General features: G+C 43.5%; 1 protein-coding gene across 1 annotated transcript in view; it reads right to left on the reverse strand.

Annotated features, from left to right (window-relative positions):
• Window positions 1–19,423, reverse strand: part of LOC143778262 (B2 bradykinin receptor-like) — a 57,897-nt gene extending 38,474 nt beyond the window's left edge. The window contains exon 1 of the mRNA XM_077267370.1: window positions 19,235–19,423. Within this exon, the coding sequence (XP_077123485.1) occupies window positions 19,235–19,321 (87 nt within the window). The 5' untranslated portion in view covers window positions 19,322–19,423. The remainder of the gene's footprint in view (window positions 1–19,234) is intronic.
• Window positions 19,424–21,506: the final 2,083 nt, after the last annotated feature.

A 21,506-nucleotide genomic window follows, 5' to 3' on the forward strand; every position in this document is an offset into this window, starting at 1 on the left:
ATCCCCAGAGGCCCGGCTCCGGGTACCCCTCGGCCCTGCGGCGGTGTGGGGGCGCTCCAAATCTTGGCGTCACGAACAGGATCTACTTAAGCCTGAAGAATCAGGTCATGTGTGCCTAGAGACTGTGATTTGTTGTGCATGAACTGTAGCTTTATTGAGAGACTGTGTGCTACCACTGACCAATAGAAGTTCCCGCCAAAAGCCGCCGCCATTGCTACTTTGGAGAAGAAGGAGGGCGTGCTATGGGAGGAGACTACCAGAATGGCGCGAGAAATGGATACCGCCCTCTGCGCTTCGGGCTGCAAGGAGATGACCTGCCCCAAAGCAGAAGACAACCTCCTGATTTGCAACGGCGGGAAGCAGGAGATGGAGAAGCCCGACCTCGGAGAAATGGCGGAGTCAGGTGCATGCACTGCCACCGACTATCAGGCAGCGATGATGAACAGCAAGTGCCTGAGCGAGGAAGATGCGACTCCGGCTTGCCCCTCTTCACCGGAGACGGACTTATGTCCCCTGCAGCCGGAGGACCTGAAACTCCTGGAACAGATAGCAGAGCTGAGTCCACCAACCCTGACCTTGGAGTCCGTGGAGGAGGAACCACAGCGAGCGGAGCAGCGTTCGGGGGCCGCATCGGAAGAGCCGCGGTCCGAGCAGCAGCCGACTCCAGCGTTCTTGTCAGCGGACCGGATCGACATCGGTGGAACCACATCAGGCGTAGGTACGGAAGACGCCCCTGCTCCCCCTCACGAGTCCGCTTCCACGACCCACCTCCATCTCAGTAAAGGTCGACCCTTCTCGGCAGGGTTAATGGTGTTATCCCCTGGTGACCTGGGGAGGATGGTGCCACCGCTGTCGACTAGAGTGGGAGAGCCCGTGGATGTGAGTCTAGATGGAGTAGTTCTTCGGTGGGACAGCCCCTGGGTTGGGACAGATGGATCCCAGGAGAACGGGTCCACTCTTGCGGTGCTTACGTGGGAACAATATAGACAGTGCTTGATTCTACAGTGGAAAGGCCGGAAAGAGGCCGAGCCGATGGGTCCATCGAAAATACAACAATCCCCTCCGGCATGGGATGACAGAGACGTGATAAGGCGGGGCACTGTGTTGGCCTACCATGCAAGAAGGGGGTGGGGCCTCATACACGAGCCGGGATTGGATACTGACGTTTTTGTTGCGCACTGTAACGTGAGGGCTCCCTGCTGTGGCCGAAGTGGAGAACCATTGCAAAAGGGGGATCAGGTGACCTACATCCGCCACCAGAACCCGCTCGGGTGGTATGCACGGAATGTTCGGCGGTGTATGTTTGGAGCCGCGACCCTTACCACCTCGGACCTGGTCCCAGGAGCACCCGACCTTGTCACCATCGCGACAGTGCGCCTGGTAGCGGCCACCGAGTTGGCCAGTCGAGTTCATCTGCACGTTCGAACCGCGGACACTGGCACCACAGTGGCCGGGGGGCAGGAGCCCAAGCCACCTGAGCAAGAGTAAACCTCGGAAACCTGAAAATGTAAATAGTTATTGTTTGTTCTTTAAGTTGCTGCTAAACCCGTCCAGGGTAAACTTTAAAAAGGTGACCCCTTTGTTGACCCGGGGTCACTATTGTTGTTTTCTTGAAGTTTTGCACAAAGTTACACAAACTGCGAAATCATGGACTGTGCATGATTTGAACTTTCTTGTAAATAGTTTGCACCTTCTTAAAGGTGCTTCCTACTGGTTTTGTTTAAAGACATTTTGCGAAGATACCATTCCGGAGCCTTTGCATGGACTGGTAGGCTGAGAAGAAGAGCTACCTCAGAAAGACTTGATCTCCTCTTAAAGGGGAGGTTAGAATTGAACTTGAAAGTGATACTGTTTTAGAACAGTAATGTCGAGATAATGCTTTGAAGGAAATGTAACTGTTTTTCATGGAAAAGTTATGTGTGTTTAATTTGTTTAAAATGTGAAACCTAGATAATGTTCTTTAAAGAGAAAGATGCAGAAAGCCCGTAGGGGTAGATGTAGAGTTCCGTTTAACTGAAAGTAAAGAAGTAATAACGAAGGTGAGGATAGAAGGTAAACCCTGCGTCCCCATAGAAAGTTAGTTCGTTACTAAGGACAGAAAGTAGACCCGTAGGGGTTAGTGAGTGAGTCCTTATAGGAGCCAAGCAGAGTGTGCTCCATGCTCTCAAATTGAAAGGAATGTTATGTCTATACTATGTATAGTAGAGAAAGGCAGTAGGCCCTGGCTGAACGGGGCGGTCCTGTAAAAGAAAGGAGAGGCAGTAGGTCTGGTGCCATAGGGACAGGCGGTCCTGCAGGTTCAAAGTAGGAGAATGTGAAGTTACCTTGCCCTGTAATGTGATTATAGGAAGGCCTTTGATAAACTAAGAGTGTATGTTTCTTAAAGGCAATGTTAATTTATTGTTCCAGCATTTGCACTTAGTAGAATACCCGGTTGGGTAATGAGAGTTAATTGTAGCCTGTTGCTATGATATTTGATTATGTTTTGTAACGTTAAAGTGTCCTCACCTCCCATAAAGGGAAGCCTGTTCAAGTATGCTTATTGTTTTGCACTCAACAAATTTGTATGTCTTTTTGCTAACCTGTATTGTTGTTTTCTTCCCAGTCCCGGAGTACTGTGTTTAACCAGGGGGGAGTGCAGCGCCCCAGAGTCCTGGTCGTTGCAGTACTGTGGCTCCGCCACTAAGGGGAGCCACGGTGCGTTCGATGGCACTGAAGGAGTTCCTCCAATCAGGTATCACAGACACCAATATGTTTCACAGCTGGGCCTCCGGGGGGAGCTAAGGGTGCTATTCATTAGGCCACTCCCCACCATAGTGGGTAAACTGGGGGTCAGGCAGGAAGTTAGTAGAGAAAGCTGACTGGATCGAACGAAGCAACACCTAGTGAGAGAGGGTGTTGTGGAGGAAGAGACAGTAGGGTCTCTGCCAGGGGTGGGATCCTGGCAGAGGCTTGGCATTGAAAGAACGTAACGGGACCGTGCCTGCTCAGAATAGCGGCGGTGCCCTAAGAAAGGATTTGAAGCGAGATAGATTGTGCTGAGTGAGAAACGAAATCAAGCAGAAGGAGAATACCAGCAGGGGTTTTGTTGAAAGAGGCAGCACCTTGCTGAGGCGCATTACCGGTGGCCGGAACGCCGAGGGAGTGGAATAATATACAGCTTTAAGCCATACTCCAAACAGCGGCAGGACAGTCAGTCTCAGGCGGGCTGTCTACCACATATCACCTATGAAGTCTTGGGGGGCAATTGCGGGAGAGGGGCGTCTCTAGGGTCCCGGAAGAACTCCAGGCCTACCTGACAAACGGGTGCCGTTCTTACTGTAACATCAGGAAGGGACGGAAGATTAGCAGAAGATCAGTTAATCGAGTTGTGAGGGAACTTAAGAAACAGACACAACAGTTGTGGGGTACTTTCCGTAAGCACAGCAGGGAAGGACTACAACACAAAGCGCTAAGAAGGAAGGCACTGATTTCCACTTGTGAGGAGAACTCTGGAAGTGCCATTGGACCGGCCGGACTTGCGCAGCCTGGTGGACCGGATTCTGGACTGAGGACCGAGAGATCTCCAGTAAAGAGGTAAAGAGACTGCAACCTGGTGTCCTCGTTATTTACCGCGACCTGCACCCCACAACTGCACCGCTATACCACCGTTAACAGTACCTATTTGCAACGGACGTCCCCCACTGACAGACAGGGCCACGGACCGGGTCTAGCCACCGTGACAACCCCAGGACTGAGATCCCCAGAGGCCCGGCTCCGGGTACCCCTCGGCCCTGCGGCGGTGTGGGGGCGCTCCAAAATCATCACCGCAGCACTGATGCCCAAATCCGGTGAATGCTCACCATTCATTAGTAACATGACAATGACAAAAAGGAAAACTACCTCTTGACACTTGTGTACACTGGAAATATCGGCTTGGCCAAGCATTCATGCAAATAATTAATTGAGGGTGGGGGATGGGGGACTGCAACTGAATTGAAGGTGGGGGTGAGGAGAGCAAAATAATGATGCATTTTGAGGATGAATAGTGATGTATTGAGATTGGGAGATGGGGACAGTAAATGATGACGAATTGAGGGTGGGGAACAACAAATGATGAATTGAGGGTGAGGCAGCAAATAATGATAAATTGAGGGTGTGGGAGAGTAAATGATGTATTGGATGTGGGGGAGAACAGTTGAAATTGAATAGAGGGTGGGGGTGGGAGAGAGCGAGGACATGACATAACGAATTGGGGAGTAGGGGGGCATGTAAATATATTGAATCGGGGGAGTGGGACGTACAGAGTGGGTGCGCTGAGATCCAGTGATTTTTATTGAATTGGGGGTAAAACTACAGGGGCTAATTAATTTATATATTTATTAGGTGGGGAAAGTGAACATTTATAGTTAGTAGGGGCACAGTGGTGGATTATAATTTATATTTGGAATGGTGGGTTGTATAATAACTAACTATATATTAATGGTGGGTGCATTTCTTTATTTAGATGTGTAGTGTAGAAGAAGGGAAAAAGAAGGGAATGTGCTCTGGAAGTGGTGCTCTAGGTAACTATGTACTATTTTATGCAGAGACGAGTCCTGGAAGGAAGAAGTGATGGCGGTCTGTGCAGGATGAGAAAGAAAAGCAAAAATGAAAAACAAAATAGAGAAGTCACTGGTGAGTCAGTGTAGTACCTGTACATTATATACAGAGCTCCTGTGTATAATGTCACTGGGAATCCCTGTATTACCTGTACACTGGCACTATATACAGGGCTCCTGTGTTTAATGGCACTTAGTATTGTGCATTTTTTAATTATTAATCATCAGTATTGTAGTATTCGGTCACTGTGTGGTAATATGTGATCTGGTCATGGTGTGGAAGTATTTGTCCCTTGTATGTGGTATTATTCGGTCACTGTGTGTGGTAATATGTGATCTGGTCATGGTGTGGAAGTATTTGTCCCTTGTATGTGGTATTATTCGGTCACTATGTGGTGGTAATATGTGGTCCGCCCATGGTGTGACGGTATTTGCCCCTTGTATGTGGTATTATTGATCATTTAAAAAATGTATGTGACACATTCCCTGAAATAAAAATAAATACAAATATACCTAAAAAGTATAACAAATAACAAATGTTTAAATGGTTAAAGTAGAGTATGACCCGGTCAAAACAGTCTACCTTGTCGTGGTGGCGACTTAAAAAATATTTGGCCAAAATAAAAGCTGCTGACTATCTATGTGATCTGGTGTTAGATGGGAACTGTTAATGTGTGATTGGTGAGGATGTGGTGCAAAAGTGGAGTTTTCCAAGAGTGGGTGAGACTATGGAAGGTTTGAGGGGTGGAGGCAGAGCTGGTTTGGGGCCTGGGTGGAGTCTCAATGTGGCCCCAAAAGTTTGCCAGTATGGGGCCCTGAAATTCCTGGTGACAGCCCTGCTATTCAATTAAGATTCAATCCACTTTTGAGAATAGAAAGAAGTAAATTGCAAAGTATTTGTTTTTTCCATACCCATTTAAGATGTGGAAATCAACCCCTTTAAGTAACACCACGTCACGGAAAGGCGCAAAAAAAGCACAAAGCTATATCTGAACTTTTAACACAGAAAAGGCCTTTAACATGTTAAGTGCCAAATAACACTTTTCTGCAGCATAAGATCTTGCTGCATTGTGGCATATTTGTCAGGCTACTTTCACACTAGCATCGGTACGGGCCCGTCGCAATGCGTCGGGTCGACGTACCGACGCATGCTGTGAAATAATTGGAAAACGTGGGCAGCAGATGCAGTTTTACAAAGCATCCGCTGCCCCATTGTAATGTCCGGGGAGGAGGGGGCGGAGTTTTGGCCGAGCATGCGCGGTCGAAAATGGCGGACGCGATGCACAAAAAAAGTTACATGGAACTTTTTTTGTGCCGACGGTCTGCCAAAACACGACGCATCCGTCGCACGACGGACGTGACGTGTGGCAATGCGTCGCTAATGCAACTCTATGGAGAAAAAACGCATCCTGCGGGCAACTTTGCAGGATGCGTTTTTTCTCCAAAACGACGCATTGCGACAGCCTCAGACTGAGAAATGCTGTCGTGGAAAAAACACCAGAAAAGGAAGGAAGCCAAAATAAGTGTATTTAGGATGTAAAGCTAGTCACCTGGAATATATACTAAATGTGTCACAAACAGGAAGTTGATATCACCAACCATTCCCATTTTATTTAGGTGTATCCATGTAAATGGCCCACCCTGTGTGTATGTATATATATATATATATATATATATATATATATATATATATATATATATATATATATATATTTAAAGAAAAAACAACCAGCACTCCTAATGTGAACATGTGCACGCTGCAAAACTGCATTTCTCCAAAATATTTTTTCACAAATTTTTTCACATTTTTTTTCCATAAAACTTACAGTAATAGACGAAAATGAAGGTCACAATGACCTTGCAGGAGGCCGTAATCAGCTCTACCTGCCCATAAATTGTATGCTTAGCCTGAGAGTGACATGTATTGTCCATAGTTGTAGGCTGGTGGCCCAAAAGTGGCATGTACAGTAGAGTAGGACCCATCAGAGGGAGATCACCTTGCCGTGGTTGATGGACATACATGAATTGGCCAATTTATGCGCTAAGAACCTTCATTTTCATCTATTACTGTAAATATATATTTTTTTAAATTTGTGAAAAATATTTTTGAGACGTATAATCTATATTGAATGTTTGTCTGTGTTTTCACAAGGCCTAGATTCATGCACATGTGCTGCTGTGTTCTTTTTGTATATATAAATATATATATATATATATATATATATATATACACACAGTTATATGAAAAAGTTTGGGCACCCCTATTAATCTTAAGCTTAATGTTTTATAAAAATTGTTTTTTTGCAACAGCTATTTCAGTTTCATATATCTAATAACTGTTGGACACAGTAATGTTTCTGCCTTGAAATGAGGTTTATTGTACTAACAGAAAATGTGCAATCTGCATTCAAACAAAATTTGACAGGTGCATAAGTATGGGCACCCTTATCATTTTCTTGTTTTAAATACTCCTACCTACTTTTTACTGACTTACTAAAGTTTTTTTTTGGTTTTGTAACCTCATTGAGCTTTGAACTTCATAGCCAGGTGTATGCAATGAGAAAAGCTACTTAGAGTGGCCACTTGCAAGTTGTTCTCCTGTTTGAATCTCCTCTGAAGAGTGGCATCATGGGCTCCTCAAAACAACTGTCAAATGATCTGAAAACAAAGATTATTCAACATAGTTGTTCAGGGGAAGGATACAAAAAGCTGTCTAAGACATTTGACCTGTCAATTTCCACTGTGAGGAACATAGTAAGGAAATGAAAGAACACAGGTACAGTTCTTGTTAAGACCAGAAGTGGCAGGCCAAGAAAAACATCAGAAAGGCAGAGAAGAAGAATGGTGAGATCAGTCAAGGACAATCCTCAGACCACCTCCAGAGAGCTGCAGCATCAACTTGCTGCAGATGGTGTCACTGTGCATCGGTCAACTATACAACGCACTTTGCACAAGGAGAAGCTGTATGGGAGAGTGATGCGAAAGAAGCCGTTTCTGCAAGCACGCCACAAAGAGTCGGCTGAGGTATGCAAAAGCACATTTCTAGAAGCCAATTTCTTTTTGGAAGAAGGTCCTGTGGACTGATGAAACCAAGATTGAGTTGTTTGGTCATACAAAAAGGCGTTATGCATGGCGGCAAAAAAACACAGCATTCCAAGAAAAACACTTGCTACCCACAGTAAAATTTGGTGGAGGTTCCATCATGCTTTGGGGCTGTGTGCCCAATGCCGGCACCGGGAATCTTGTTAAAGTTGAGGGACGCATGGATTCCTCTCAGTATCAGCAGATTCTTGACAATAATGTTCATGAATCAGTGACAAAGTTGAGGTTACGCAGGGGATGGATCTTTCAGCAAGACAATGATCCAAAACACCGCTCCAAATCTACTCAGGCATTTATGCAGAGGAACAATTACACTGTTCTGGAATGGCCATCCCAGTCCCCAGACCTGAATATCATTGAACATCTGTGGGATCATTTGAAGAGGGCTGTCCATGCTCGGCGACCATCAAACTTAACTGAACTGGAATTGTTTTGTAAAGAGGAATGGTCAAAAATACCTTCATCCAGGATCCAGGAACTCATTAAAAGCTACAGGAAGCGACTAGAGGCTGTTATTTTTGCAAAAGGAGGATCTACTAAATATTAATGTCACTTTTCTGGTGAGGTGCCCATACTTATGCACCTGTCAAATTTTGTTTGAAAGCAGATTGCACATTTTCTGTTAGTACAATAAACCTCATTTCAAGGCAGAAACATTACTGTGTCCAACAGTTATTAGATATATGAAACTGAAATAGCTGTTGCAAAAAAAGCAATTTTTATAAAACATTAAGCCTAAGATTAATAGGGGTGCCCAAACTTTTTCATATAACTGTATATATATAATATTTAATAGATCGATAATAGATAAATGAAAGATAGATGATAGACAATAGATAGATAATAAATACAGTAGATGGATAGACGATAGATAGATAGATAGATAGATAGATAGATAGATAGATAGATAGATAGATAGATAGATAGATAGATCATATAAGACACACAAGGAGTGACTATCACAAAACCCTAGAAATCCCTCCAGGCCTCATAATCTGGGCCGGAGCCAGAAGTAAAGTATTAGATGATAAGAGTGACACTGAGGTCCTGACACACCGGCCAGCCGGGGACAGGAGGGAATGAGGCACTGATGACACATGACATTTATCGGGAAGCTGGGTATTAAGTGTCCATCTCCGGTTCTGAAACCTAACCCCTTGTTTATTGCAGATCTCCGGCATTTGCTGACATCACACACAGGTCCACAGCACAGAAACCAGCTCCCCTTATTTTGCAACATCTGTCACTAGAAGAGTAGCTGGTCGTGTAACCCGTCACCACAATATCTACAGTATATGGAGGCGATACTTGTACTTGGAACGTTACATTTTAGAAACAGTTGATCTCATTTCCCTGCACTTACAAAACAACATCTGTGACTATTGGCTCCAAGAGGGAGGGAAAAGTTCTGCATAAAGATGGGCAAGAGGTGAATGGAGGATCAGGACACATTTTTTTCTAGACCTTATATTACGGGGTATGTATCCTCTTATATTGTGCAGTGCATTACATCCTCATATAAATCATAATATGAAGCCACTTTGCAAATAGTTTTGATTAAAAAAAAATATATAATTTTATGCATACAGCTCCTGTGCAGACCTACAGTCAGGGATGAAAGTAGTAAGTAGAATGAGCTTGGCACTCAAGTTCACAAGAGTTCATTCTACTTATTACTATGGCTTATTACTATGCTAATTTATGGATGAAAGTGTTGGCACCCTTGAAACTGTTCCAGAAAACGTACGCCCTTTGAAATAAATAACTGCAATCAATCGCTTCCTATAACCATCCACAAGCTTCATACTCCTCTCAGCTTGTATCTTGGATGTGTCTTACAAACTTCTCCAAGTCTCATATGTGAAGGCGCCTTCTCCTAACAGTAATTGTAAGATATCTCCACTGGTGATCAATGGGATTTAGACCCGGACTCATCGCTGCCAATTCAGGAGTCTCCAGTGCTTTGTTTCCATCCATTTCTGGGTGCTTCTTGAAGTATGTTTGGGGTCATTGTCCTACTGGAGGACGCATGACCTAGGACGCAAACCCAGCTTTCTGACACTGGACATACATTGCCACACAAAAACTTTTGGTAATTTTCAGATTTCATGATGCCTTGAACACATTAAAGGCACCCAGAGGCAACAAAACAGCCCCAAAACATCTTTGAATCTCCACCATATATGACTGTAGGCACTGTGTTCTTTGTAGGCCTCATTCCATTTTCAGTAAACAGTAGAATGATGTACTTTACCAAAAAGCTCCATTTTGGTCTCATCTGTCCACCCGACACTTTCCAAGAAAGATTTTGGTTACTCATGCACATTTTGGCAAGCTGTAGTCTAGCTTTTTAATGTCTGTGTCAGCAGTGGGGTCCTCCTGGGTCTCCTGCCATAGTGTTTCATTTCATTCAAATGTGTATGGAGAGTTGGCGCTGACACTGACGCACCCTGTTGTCCTTCAGGACAGCATGAATTTCTCTGTAGCTTGATTGTGGTCCACATACAGGGAGATTAGGTACAGCACCATGGGTTGTAAACTTCTTGATAATGTTGCTCATCATGGACAATGGAACATCAAGATCTCTGGAGATGGACTTGTAACCTTGAGATTGTTGATATTTTTCAGCAATTTTGTTTTTCAGTCCTCAGACAGTTCTCTTCTCATTCTGTTCTCCATGCTTAGTGTGGCACACACAGACACCCAATGCAAAGATTGAGTTACCGTATTTTCTGGTGTATAAGACGACTGGGCGTATAAGACGACCCCCAACTTTTCCATATAAAATATGGAATTTGGGATATGCCCGCCGTATAAGACGGGGGTCATCTTATACGTCCAGTCATCTTATACGGCATGTGGTACCCAGGGTCTGGAGGAGAGGAGACTCTCCTTCAGGCCCTGGGATCCATATTCATGTAAAAAATAAAGAATAAAAAAAAAAAATATGGATATACTCACCCCTCCGACGGCCCCTGGCTGTCACCGCTGCAAGCGTCTGCCTCTGTTCCAAAGAATGCAGTGAGTGAAGGACCTTCGATGACGTCGCGGTCATGTGAGCGGTCAGGTGACTGGTCAGGTGACCGGTCACCTGACCGCGACGTCATCCAAGGTCCTTCACTCTCTGCAATTCTTAGGAACAGAGGCAGACGCTTGCGGCGGTGACAGCCAGGGTTCGTTGGAGGGGTGAGTATATCCATATTTTTTATTTTTATTCTTTATTTTTTACATGAATATGGATCCCAGGGCCTGAAGGAGAGTCTCCTCTCCTTCAGACCCTGGGAACATCCAGGATCGCTCCCTGCACACGCCGTACCCGGCGTATAAGACGACCCCCGACTTTTGGGACAATTTTTAGAGGTTAAAAAGTCATCTTATACGCCGGAAAATACGGTAACTTTTCTTTTTATCTGGTTTCACTTGAGATTTTCATATTGCCCACACCTGTTACTTGCCACAGGTGAGTTTGAATGAGCATCACATGCTGGAAACAAAGTTGTTCACTCACAATTTTGGAAAGGGGCCAACAATTTTGTCCAGAGGATTTTAGGGGGTTTGTGTGAGATTATGGCCAATTTACCTTTTCTCTCTGTTTTTTTTGTGTTGTTCCAATACACACAAAGGAAATAAACATGTGTATGACAAAACATGTGGAATTACAATAATTTTCAGGAACAATTTCAAGGGTGCCAACACTTTCAGCCATGACTGTATGTGTCTCCATAGTTACAGACTACAGGCAGCTCTGTGCAGTCAGACCCTGCAGTGATGCACTACAGACAGGCAGCAGTGGGGAGACAGAGGGTTTTATATTATATACAAGCTCTTATATTGTATTATGGCCCAAGTGACAAGTTCACCTCTGCTACATCTGTACCCATCACACTGTCTGGAAACTTACGGGAAATTGAGGGAAAACGGTTTAACAGCAAAAAATAAAAAATGAAAGAAAAGGGGGCGATTATAGTCAGTAATGGAGCTGTATTTACACCAAGGAATTCCTCACTAATGGAGGAGATGCTGGAATAGTGAGAGCCTCAACACTACATCACTACTCAGACGACAATGGGGTGTCTGTTCCCGGGAATCAACCTGAGCGCCAACTGTGGATGGATGATGTAACGGAAACCAGACGCCAAAACTTAACCCCTTCACCCCCAAGGGTGGTTTGCACGTTAATGACCGGGCCAATTTTTACAATTCTGACCACTGTCCATTTATGAGGTTATAACTCTGGAACGCTTCAACGGATCTTGGCGATTCTGACATTGTTTTCTCGAGACATATTGTACTTCATGATAGTGGTAAAATTTCTTCGATATAACTTGCGTTTATTTGTGAAAAAAACGAATATTTGGTGAAAATTTTGAAAATTTCGCAATTTTCCAACTTTGAATTTTTATGCCCTTAAATCACAGACATATGTCATGCAAAATACTTAATAAGTAACATTTCCCACATGTCTACTTTACATCAGCACAATTTTGGAACCAAAATTTTTTTTTGTGACGGAGTTATAAGGGTTAAAAGTTGACCAGCAATTTCTCATTTTTACAACACCATTTTTTTTAGGGACCACATCTCATTTGAAGTCATTTTGAGGGGTCTATATGATAGAAAATACCCAAGTGTGACACCATTCTAAAAATTGCACCCCTCAAGGTACTCAAAACCACTTTCAAGAAGTTTATTAACCCTTCAGGTGTTTCACAGGAATTTTTGGAATGTTTAAATAAAAATAAACATTTAACTTTTTTTGACAACAAAATTTATTTCAGCTCCAATTTGTTTTATTTTACCAAGGGTAACAGGAGAAAAAAGACCCCAAAATTTGTTGTACAATTTGTCCTGAGTACGCTGATACCCCATATGTGGGGGTAAACCACTGTTTGGGAGCAGGGCAGAGCTCGGAAGGAAAGGAGCGCCATTTGACTTTTCAATGCAAAATTGACTGGAATTGAGATGGGACGCCATGTTGCATTTGGAGAGCCCCTGATGTGCCTAAACATTGAAACCCCCCACAAGTGACACCATTTTGGAAAGTAGACCCCCTAAGGATCTTATCTAGATGTGTGGTGAGCACTTTGACCCAACAAGTGCTTCACAGAAGTTTATAATGCAGAGCCGTAAAAATAAAAAATCATATTTTTTCACAAAAATGATCTTTTCGCCCCCAATTTTTTATTTTCCCAAGGGTAAGAGAAGAAATTGGACCCCAAAAATTGTTGTGCAATTTGTCCTGAGTACGCTGATACCCCATATGTGGGTGTAAACCATTGTTTGGGCGCAGGGCAGAGCTCGGAAGGGAAGGAGCGCCATTTGACTTTTCAATGCAAAATTGACTGGAATTGAGATGGGACGCCATGTTGTGTTTGGAGAGCCCCTGATGTGCCTAAACATTGAAACCCCCCACAAGTGACACCATTTTGGAAAGTAGACCCCCTAAGGAACTTATCTAGATGTGTGGTGAGCACTTTGACCCAACAAGTGCTTCACAGAAGTTTATAATGCAGAGCCGTAAAAATAAAAAATCATATTTTTTCACAAAAATGATCTTTTCGCCCCCATTTTTTTATTTCCCCAAGGGTAAGAGAAGAAATTAGACCACAAAAGTTGTTGTGCAATTTGTCCTGAGTACGACGATACCCCATATGTGGGGGTAAACCACTGTTTGGGCGCATAGCAGAGCTCGGAAGGGAAGGAGCGCTATTTTACTTTTCAATGCAAAATTGACTGAAATTAAGATGGGATGCCATGTTGCGTTTGGAGAGCCCCTGATGTGCCTAAACATTAAAAAACCCCACAAGTGACACCATTTTGGAAAGTAGACCCCCTAAGGAACTTATCTAGATGTGTTTTGAGAGCTTTGAACCCCCAAGTGTTTCACTACAGTTTATAACGCAGAGCCGTGAAAATAAAAATTCTTTTTTTTTTTCACAAAAATGATTTTTTAGCCCCCAGTTTTGTATTTTCACAAGGGTATCAGGTTAAATTGGACCCCAAACTTTGTTGTCCAATTTGTCCCGAGTACGCTGATACCCCATATGTGGGGGGGAACCACTGTTTGGGCGCATGACAGAGCTCGGAAGGGAAGGAGCACCATTGGGAATGCAGACTTAAATGGATTGGTCTGCAGGCGTCACGTTGCATTTGCAGAGCCCCTGATGTACCCAAGCAGTACAAACCCCCCACAAGTGACCCCATATTGGAAACTAGACCCCCTAAGGAACTTATCTAGATGTGTTGTGAGAACTTTGAACCCCCAAGTGTTTCACTACAGTTTATAACGCAGAGCCGTGAAAATAAAAATTCCTTTTTTTTTCACAAAAATGATTTTTTAGCCCCCAGTTTTGTATTTTCACAAGGGTATCAGGATAAATTGGACCCCAAAAGTTGTTGTCCAATTTGTCCTGAGTACGCTGATACCCCATATATTGGGGTAAACCCCTGTTTGGGCACACGGGAGAGCTCTGAAGGGAAGGAGCACTGTTTTCCTTTTTCAACGCAGAATTGGCTGGAATTCAGATCGGATGCCATGTCCCGTTTGGAGAGCCCCTGATGTGCCTTAACAGTGGAAACCCCCCAATTATAACTGAAACCCTAATCCAAACACACCCCTTACCCTAATCCCAACAGTAACCCTAACCACTCCTCTAACCCAGACACACCCAACCCTATTCCCAACTGTAAATGTAATCCAAACCCTAACCCTATCTTTAGCCCCAACCCTAACTGTAGCCCCAACCCTAGCCCCAACCCTAACCCTAGCCCTAACCCTAGCAATAACCCTAGCCCTATCACTAGCCCTAACACTAGCCGTAACACTAGCCCTAACCCTAGCCCTAACCCTAGCCCCAACTCTAACCCTAGCCCTAACCCTAACCCTAGCCCCAACCCTAGCCCTAACCCTAGCCCTAACCCTAGCCCCAACCCTAGCCCTAACCCTAGCCCTAACCCTAACCCTAGTCCTAACCCTTGCCCTAACCCTAACCCTAACCCTAGCCCTAACTCTAGTCCTAACTCTAGCCCTAACCCTAACCCTAATGGGAAAATGGAAATAAATACATTTTTTAATTTTTTAATTTTTCCCAAACTAAGGGGGTGATGAAGGGGGGTTTGATTTACTTTTATAGCGGGTTTTTTAGCGGATTTTTATGATTGGCAGCCGTCACACACTGAAAGACGCTTTTCATTGCAAAAAATATTTTTTGCATTACCACATTTTGAGAGCTGTAATTTTTCCATATTTGAGTCCACAGAGTCATGTGAGATCTTGTTTTTTGCGGGACGAGTTGACGTTTTTATTGGTAACATTTTCGGACACGTGGCATTTTTTGATCGCTTTTTATTCCGATTTTTGTGAGGCAGAGGGATCAAAAACCAGCTATTCATGAATTTCTTTTGGGGGAGGCGTTTATACCGTTCCGGGTTTGGTAAAATTGATAAAGCAGTTTTATTCGTCGGGTCAGTATGATTACAGCGATATCTCATTTATATAATTTTTTTTATGTTTTGGCGCTTTTATACGATAAAAACTATTTTATAGAAAAAATAATTATTTTGGGATCGCTTTATTCTCAGGACTATAACTTTTTTATTTTTTTGCTGATGATGCTGTATGGTGGCTTGATTTTTGCGGGACAAGATGACGTTTTCAGCGGTACCATGCTTATTTATGTCAGTCTTTTTGATCGCGTGTTATTCTACTTTTTGTTCGGCGGTATGATAATAAAGCGTTGTTTTTTGCCTCGTTTTTTTTTTTTTTTCTTACGGTGTTTACTGAAGGGGTTAACTAGTGGGGCAGTTTTATAGGATGGGTCGTTACGGACGCGGCGATACTAAATATGTGTACTTTTATTGTTTTTTTATTTTATTTAGCTAAAGAAATGTATTTATGGGAATAATATATTTTTTTTTTTCTTTATTTAGGATATTTTTTTTATTTATTTTTTTACACACATGTGGGGAATTTTTTTTAAACTTTTTTACTTTGTCCCAGGGGGGGACATCGCAGATCATTGATCTGACAGTGTGCACAGCACTCTGTCAGATCGATGATCTGCTGTGCAGGGCTGCAGGCTTACCAAGTGTCTGCTCTGAGCAGGCACTCGGTAAGCCACCTCCCTCCCTGCAGGACCCGGATGCCGTGGCCATCTTGGATCCGGGACCTGCGGCGAGGAGGGAGGTAGGAGACCCTCGGAGCAACGCGATCACATCGCGTTGCTCTGGGGGTCTCAGGGAAGCCCGCAGGGAGCCCCCTCCCTGCGCGATGCTTCCCTATACCGCCGGTACACCGCGATCATGTGAGCTCCCCCCGTGAGCGCGGCCGATCGCGTATGACATACTATCCCGTCGGTGGTCATACGGGCCCACCCCACCTCGACGGGATAGTACGTCTGATGTCAGAAAGGGGTTAAGGATCCCACAAACCTTACATAGAAATCTATTAACCATATACACAGATGAACATTCAGAATAGTGAGTTCAGCTCTGGAGTGTAATACATGATGTAACTCAGGATCAGTAATGTAATGTATGTACACAGTGACTGCACCAGCAGAATAGTGAGTGCAGCTCTGGGGTATAATACAAGATGTAACTCAGGATCAGTAATGTAATGTATGTACACAGTGACTGCACCAGCAGAATAGTGAGTGCAGCTCTGGAGTATAATACAGGATGTAACTCAAGATCAGTAATGTAATGTACACAGTGACTGCACCAGCAGAGTAGTGAGTGCAGCTCTGGAGTATAACTCAGGATCAGTAATGTATGTACACAGTAACTGCACCAGCAGAATAGTGAGCGCAGCTCTGGGGTATAATACAGGATGTAACTCAGGATCAGTACGGGATCAGTAATGTATGTATGTACACAGTGACTGCACCAGCAGGATAATGAATGCAGCTCTGGAGTATAATACAAGATGCAACTCAGGATCAGTAATGTAATGTATGTACACAGTGACTGCACCAGCAGAATAGTGAGTGCAGCTCTGGGGTATAATACAGGATGTAACTCAGGATCAGTACAGGATCAGTAATGTAATGTATGTACACAGTGACTGCACCAGCAGAATAGTGAGTGCAGCTCTGGAGTATAATACAGGATGTAACTCAAGATCAGTAATGTAATGTACACAGTGACTGCACCAGCAGAGTAGTGAGTGCAGCTCTGGAGTATAACTCAGGATCAGTACAGGATCAGTAATGTATGTACACAGTAACTGCACCAGCAGAATAGTGAGCGCAGCTCTGGGGTATAATACAGGATGTAACTCAGGATCAGTATGGGATCAGTAATGTATGTATGTACACAGTGACTTCACCAGCAGGATAATGAATGCAGCTCTGGAGTATAATACAAGATGCAACTCAGGATCAGTAATGTGATGTATGTACACAGTGACTGCACCAGCAGAATAGTGAGTGCAGCTCTGGGGTATAATACGGGGTGTAACTCACGATCAGTACAGGATCAGTAATGCATGTACACAGTGACTGCACCAGCAGAATAGTGAGTGCAGCTCTGGGGTATAATACAGGATGTAACTCAGGATCAGTACAGGATAAGTAATGTAATGTATGTACACAGTGACTGCACCAGCAGAATTGTGAGTTTAGCTCTGGAGTATAATACAGGATGTAACTCAGGATCAGTACAGGATTAGTAATGTAATGAATGTACACAGTGACTGCACTAGCAGAATAGTGAATGCAGCCCTGGAGTATAATACAGGATATAACTCAGGATCAGTAATGTAATGTATGTACACAGTGACTGCACCAGCAGAATAGTGAGTACCGCTCTGGAATATAATACAGGATGTAACTCAGGATCAGTAATGTAATGTGTGTACACAGTGGCTGTACCAGCAGAATAGTGAGTGCAGCTCTGGAATATAATACAGGATGTAACTCAGGATCAGTACAGGATAAGTAATGTATGTACACAGTGACTGCACCAGCAGAATAGTGAGTGCAGATCTAGGGTATAATACAGGATGTAACTCAGGATCAGTAATGTAATATATGTACACAGTGACTGCACCAGCAGAATAGTGAGTTCAGCTCTGCAGTATAATACAGGATGTAACTCAGGATCAGTAATGTAATGAATGTACACAGTGACTGCACCAGCAGAATAGTGAGTTGCGCTCTTGAGTATAATACAGCATGTAACTCCGGATTAGTAATGTAATGTATGTACACATTGACTGCTTCAGCAGAATAGTGAGTGCAGCTGGGCTATGCTGACAACAGGTGGAAATAAGGGGGGCTTAGGAAAATTGTTTTGTACCTGTAAGTTTCTTACATTTCCCCCTCCCCTAAGTCTTTTGGAAATGCTGATATTTTCTTATATACTGTCATGATTTATCAGACTTACTTGCAGTCCCAAGTAAAACCACAAAGAAGTAGCTCTACTAACCATATATTCATCCATAGTGAGCCACGTCACATCAATTTCTGCTGCCAGTGATGACAATTAATCCTGAATGCAGTTAGTTTATTTAGTGGGGGGCTGAGCGGCTGTAGCTTTTCATTAAAGAGCCCCTCCGATAGTGATGGAGATGTGGGGAAATTGATGGATCAGTGCTCGAAGCGACCGAATAGTGCTCAAGACCCAACAGATGAATACAAGAAAAGAAGAATGATTCATCTCAGATGTTTCGCTCACAGAGGGCTGCACATGCTGGATGCAATTATAACAAACCCTCAGCTGTGACAGGTCTGTACAGGTTTTCAATATTAATGAGAAAAAAAGGAAGAAGTTTAATTCACCGACAGCGGTTTTAAAAATAAGGAAGATATGAGACAAAAAATGAAAATATATTAATAAGCAATTAAAGCATTAACTCTCCTACAGATGCAGCAGAGCTGGATTTGTCAATACTTCCGCCTATTATTTTCTACAATGTAAAGAAGTCCTATGCGCAAACCAGCAATCTCAGCTCTGCTGCATCTGACACACTTCTCTCCCATAATAAATGCATGAAGCTTCTCCTATGTAACACGTAACCGGGAGACCATTCTGCCAAGGGTTAAAAGAAGTGAGAATTCGTGATAAATAGGATCCGAAGAAAACGCTTAATATTTCCTTTTCCTGCCTTTAAATCCAATTCCTGAAGTTTTTGAATTTATCCTCATATACAAAAAAAATGGATGTAGCAGAGCTGAGTTTGTCAGTTGGTTCAGAGTTAGGCTGCCGTCACACTAGCAGTATTTGGTCAGTATTTTACATCAGTATCTAAGCCAAACCCAGGAGTGGGTGATAATGCAGAAGTGGTGCATATGTTTCTATTATACTTTTCCTCTAATTGTTCCACTCCTGGTTTTGGCTTACAGATACTGATGTAAAATACTGACCAAATACTGATAGTGTGACGGCAGCCTTAGATGAGGCTGCGTGTAAACCTCCTGCGCTATTCACACTATGCTAGTAGCACTTCAGCTGCTGCACAGGATAAATGACAATTCCAGCTCTGCTACATCTACATGTAGGTAAGTATGTGCCATGCCGCCCACCTTTCCCTTATTCCCTGCGCTTTTTACCTTGGCTGTAGGGCGTTGCGCAGAGCCGGCTCCGCTGATTAACCGCAGCTGATTCCTCGGTGTTTCGAGTGTTTTTGCAGCTGACATCCGAGCGATGGGCTTTTATCACACCCCCAACTGTACGAAGGAGGGATCACACGGCTGCACACAACCACATTTTAGTGGCCCCAGAAGAGGACGCAAGAAGCGCTCACCTATAGGGGAACAAAGGCTTAAAAATTCAAGAAATAAAGATGACGATGGAACGTTCGAAAATGTATCGGAATCAATTCCACAAGGATTTCTCCATCTCTGCTTTCTGTCATTGAAAAGACTGGAAAACGATCCAATGTATCAGTGCAAGTAAGAAGAGTTTTGAGTCCTGTCCGTACAATTTATACTAAACGCTGTAATATACAGTCATGGCCAAAAGTATTGACACCCCTGCAATTCTGTCAGATAATACTCAGTTTCTTCCTGAAAATGATTGCAAACACAAATTCTTTGGTATTATTATCTTCATTTAATTTGTTTTAAATAAAAAAAACACAAAAGAGAATGAAGCAAAACATTGATCATTTCACACAAAACTCCAAAAATGGGCCAGACAAAAGTATTGGCACCCTCAGCCTAAGGGCTCATTTCCACTGGCGAGAGACAAATCGGTCCGTAATCTGGACCGAAAAAACGGATGTAACGTATGCGATTGTCATGCGAGTGTCATGCGAGTGCAATGCGATTTTTAATCGCACCATCCGTATGACATCAGTATGACATCCGTATTGCTGTCCGATTTTTACGCACCAGTGTCCTTTGAAAAGCCGGCAAATCAGCGCCATGTACAGTAAAATCACACTGACAGGTTAGAATAGAGTAGATATATGCACATAGAATGTGTATATATACATATATATATGTCAGTGAGACACCTATATATATATATATATTTATATTTAATGCAGCGCTAGATAGCATAAAAGCCGCTAATTCAATTGCCGGCTTTTTCCTTCTCCTTCACAAACCCGACAGGATATGAGACATGGTTTACATACAGTAAACCATCTCATATCCCCATTTTTTTTTGCATATTCCACACTACTAATGTTAGTAGTGTGTATGTGCAAAATTTGGCCGCTGTAGCTGCTCAAATAAAGGGTTAAATGGCGGAAAAAATTGGCGTGGGCTCCCGCGCAATTTTCTCCGCCAGAATGGTAAAGCCAGTGACTGAGGGCAGATATTAATAGCCAGGAGAGGGTCCATGGTTATTGGCCCCCCCCGTGGCTAAAAACATCTGCCCCCAGCCACCCCAGAAAAGGCACATCTGGAAGATGCGCCTATTCTGGCACTTGGCCACTCTCTTCCCACTCCCTGTAGCAGTGGGATATGGGGCAATGAAGGGTTAATGCCACCTTGCTATTGTAAGGTGACATTAAGCCAGATTAATAATGGAGATGCGTCAATTATGACACCTATCCATTATTAATCCAATTGTTTGAAAGGGTTAAAAAACACACACACACATGATTTAAAAGTATTTTAATGAAAGAAACAAACAGGTTGTTTTAGTATTTTATTGCTCTCTCAATCCATCAGCAACACCCTCGCTTGGCAAAACAATAAACACACAATATACATACCCTCTCTGATGAACTGTCAGGTCCCACGAGGTAATCCATCTGAAGGGGTTAACTAATATTACAGGCAGGAGCTGCGATAAACCACTCGCTCGTGCCTGTAATCCCCGGGTGCTGAAAGGAAAGCAGAGTGATCTATACTTACATTCAGTCGCGGTGATGCGCCCCTGCTGGATGTTCTCATGAACTGCAGCCTGGGAACTTTTTCCCACGCTCCAGGTCATATGAGGACATCCACCAGGGGGCGCATCACCGCGACTGAAGGAAATGTAGGTCAATGACCTACATTTCCTTCATTCGCCGGGGAATTACAAGCACGAGCACAGCTGCATTTGCAGGGCTCCTGCTTGTAAATTATTTTAACCCCTTCAGATGGATTACTTCGTGGGACGTGACGGGTCAGCAGAAGGTATGTATATTGTGTGTTTAGTGTTTTGCCAAGCGAGGGACTGCAAATGGATTGAGAGAACAATAAAATATTAAAACAACCGCTGTGTTTATTTCATTAAAATACTTTTAAATCATGTGTGTGTGTTTTTTAACCCTTTCAAACAATTGGATTAATAATGGATAGGTGTCATAATTGACGCCTCTCCATTATTAATCTGGCTTAATGTCACCTTACAATAGCAAGGTGGCATTAACCCTTCATTGCCCCA

The sequence above is a fragment of the Ranitomeya variabilis genome, chromosome 1 (assembly GCF_051348905.1).
Source record: "Ranitomeya variabilis isolate aRanVar5 chromosome 1, aRanVar5.hap1, whole genome shotgun sequence".
NCBI classification, from domain to species: domain Eukaryota; kingdom Metazoa; phylum Chordata; class Amphibia; order Anura; family Dendrobatidae; genus Ranitomeya; species Ranitomeya variabilis.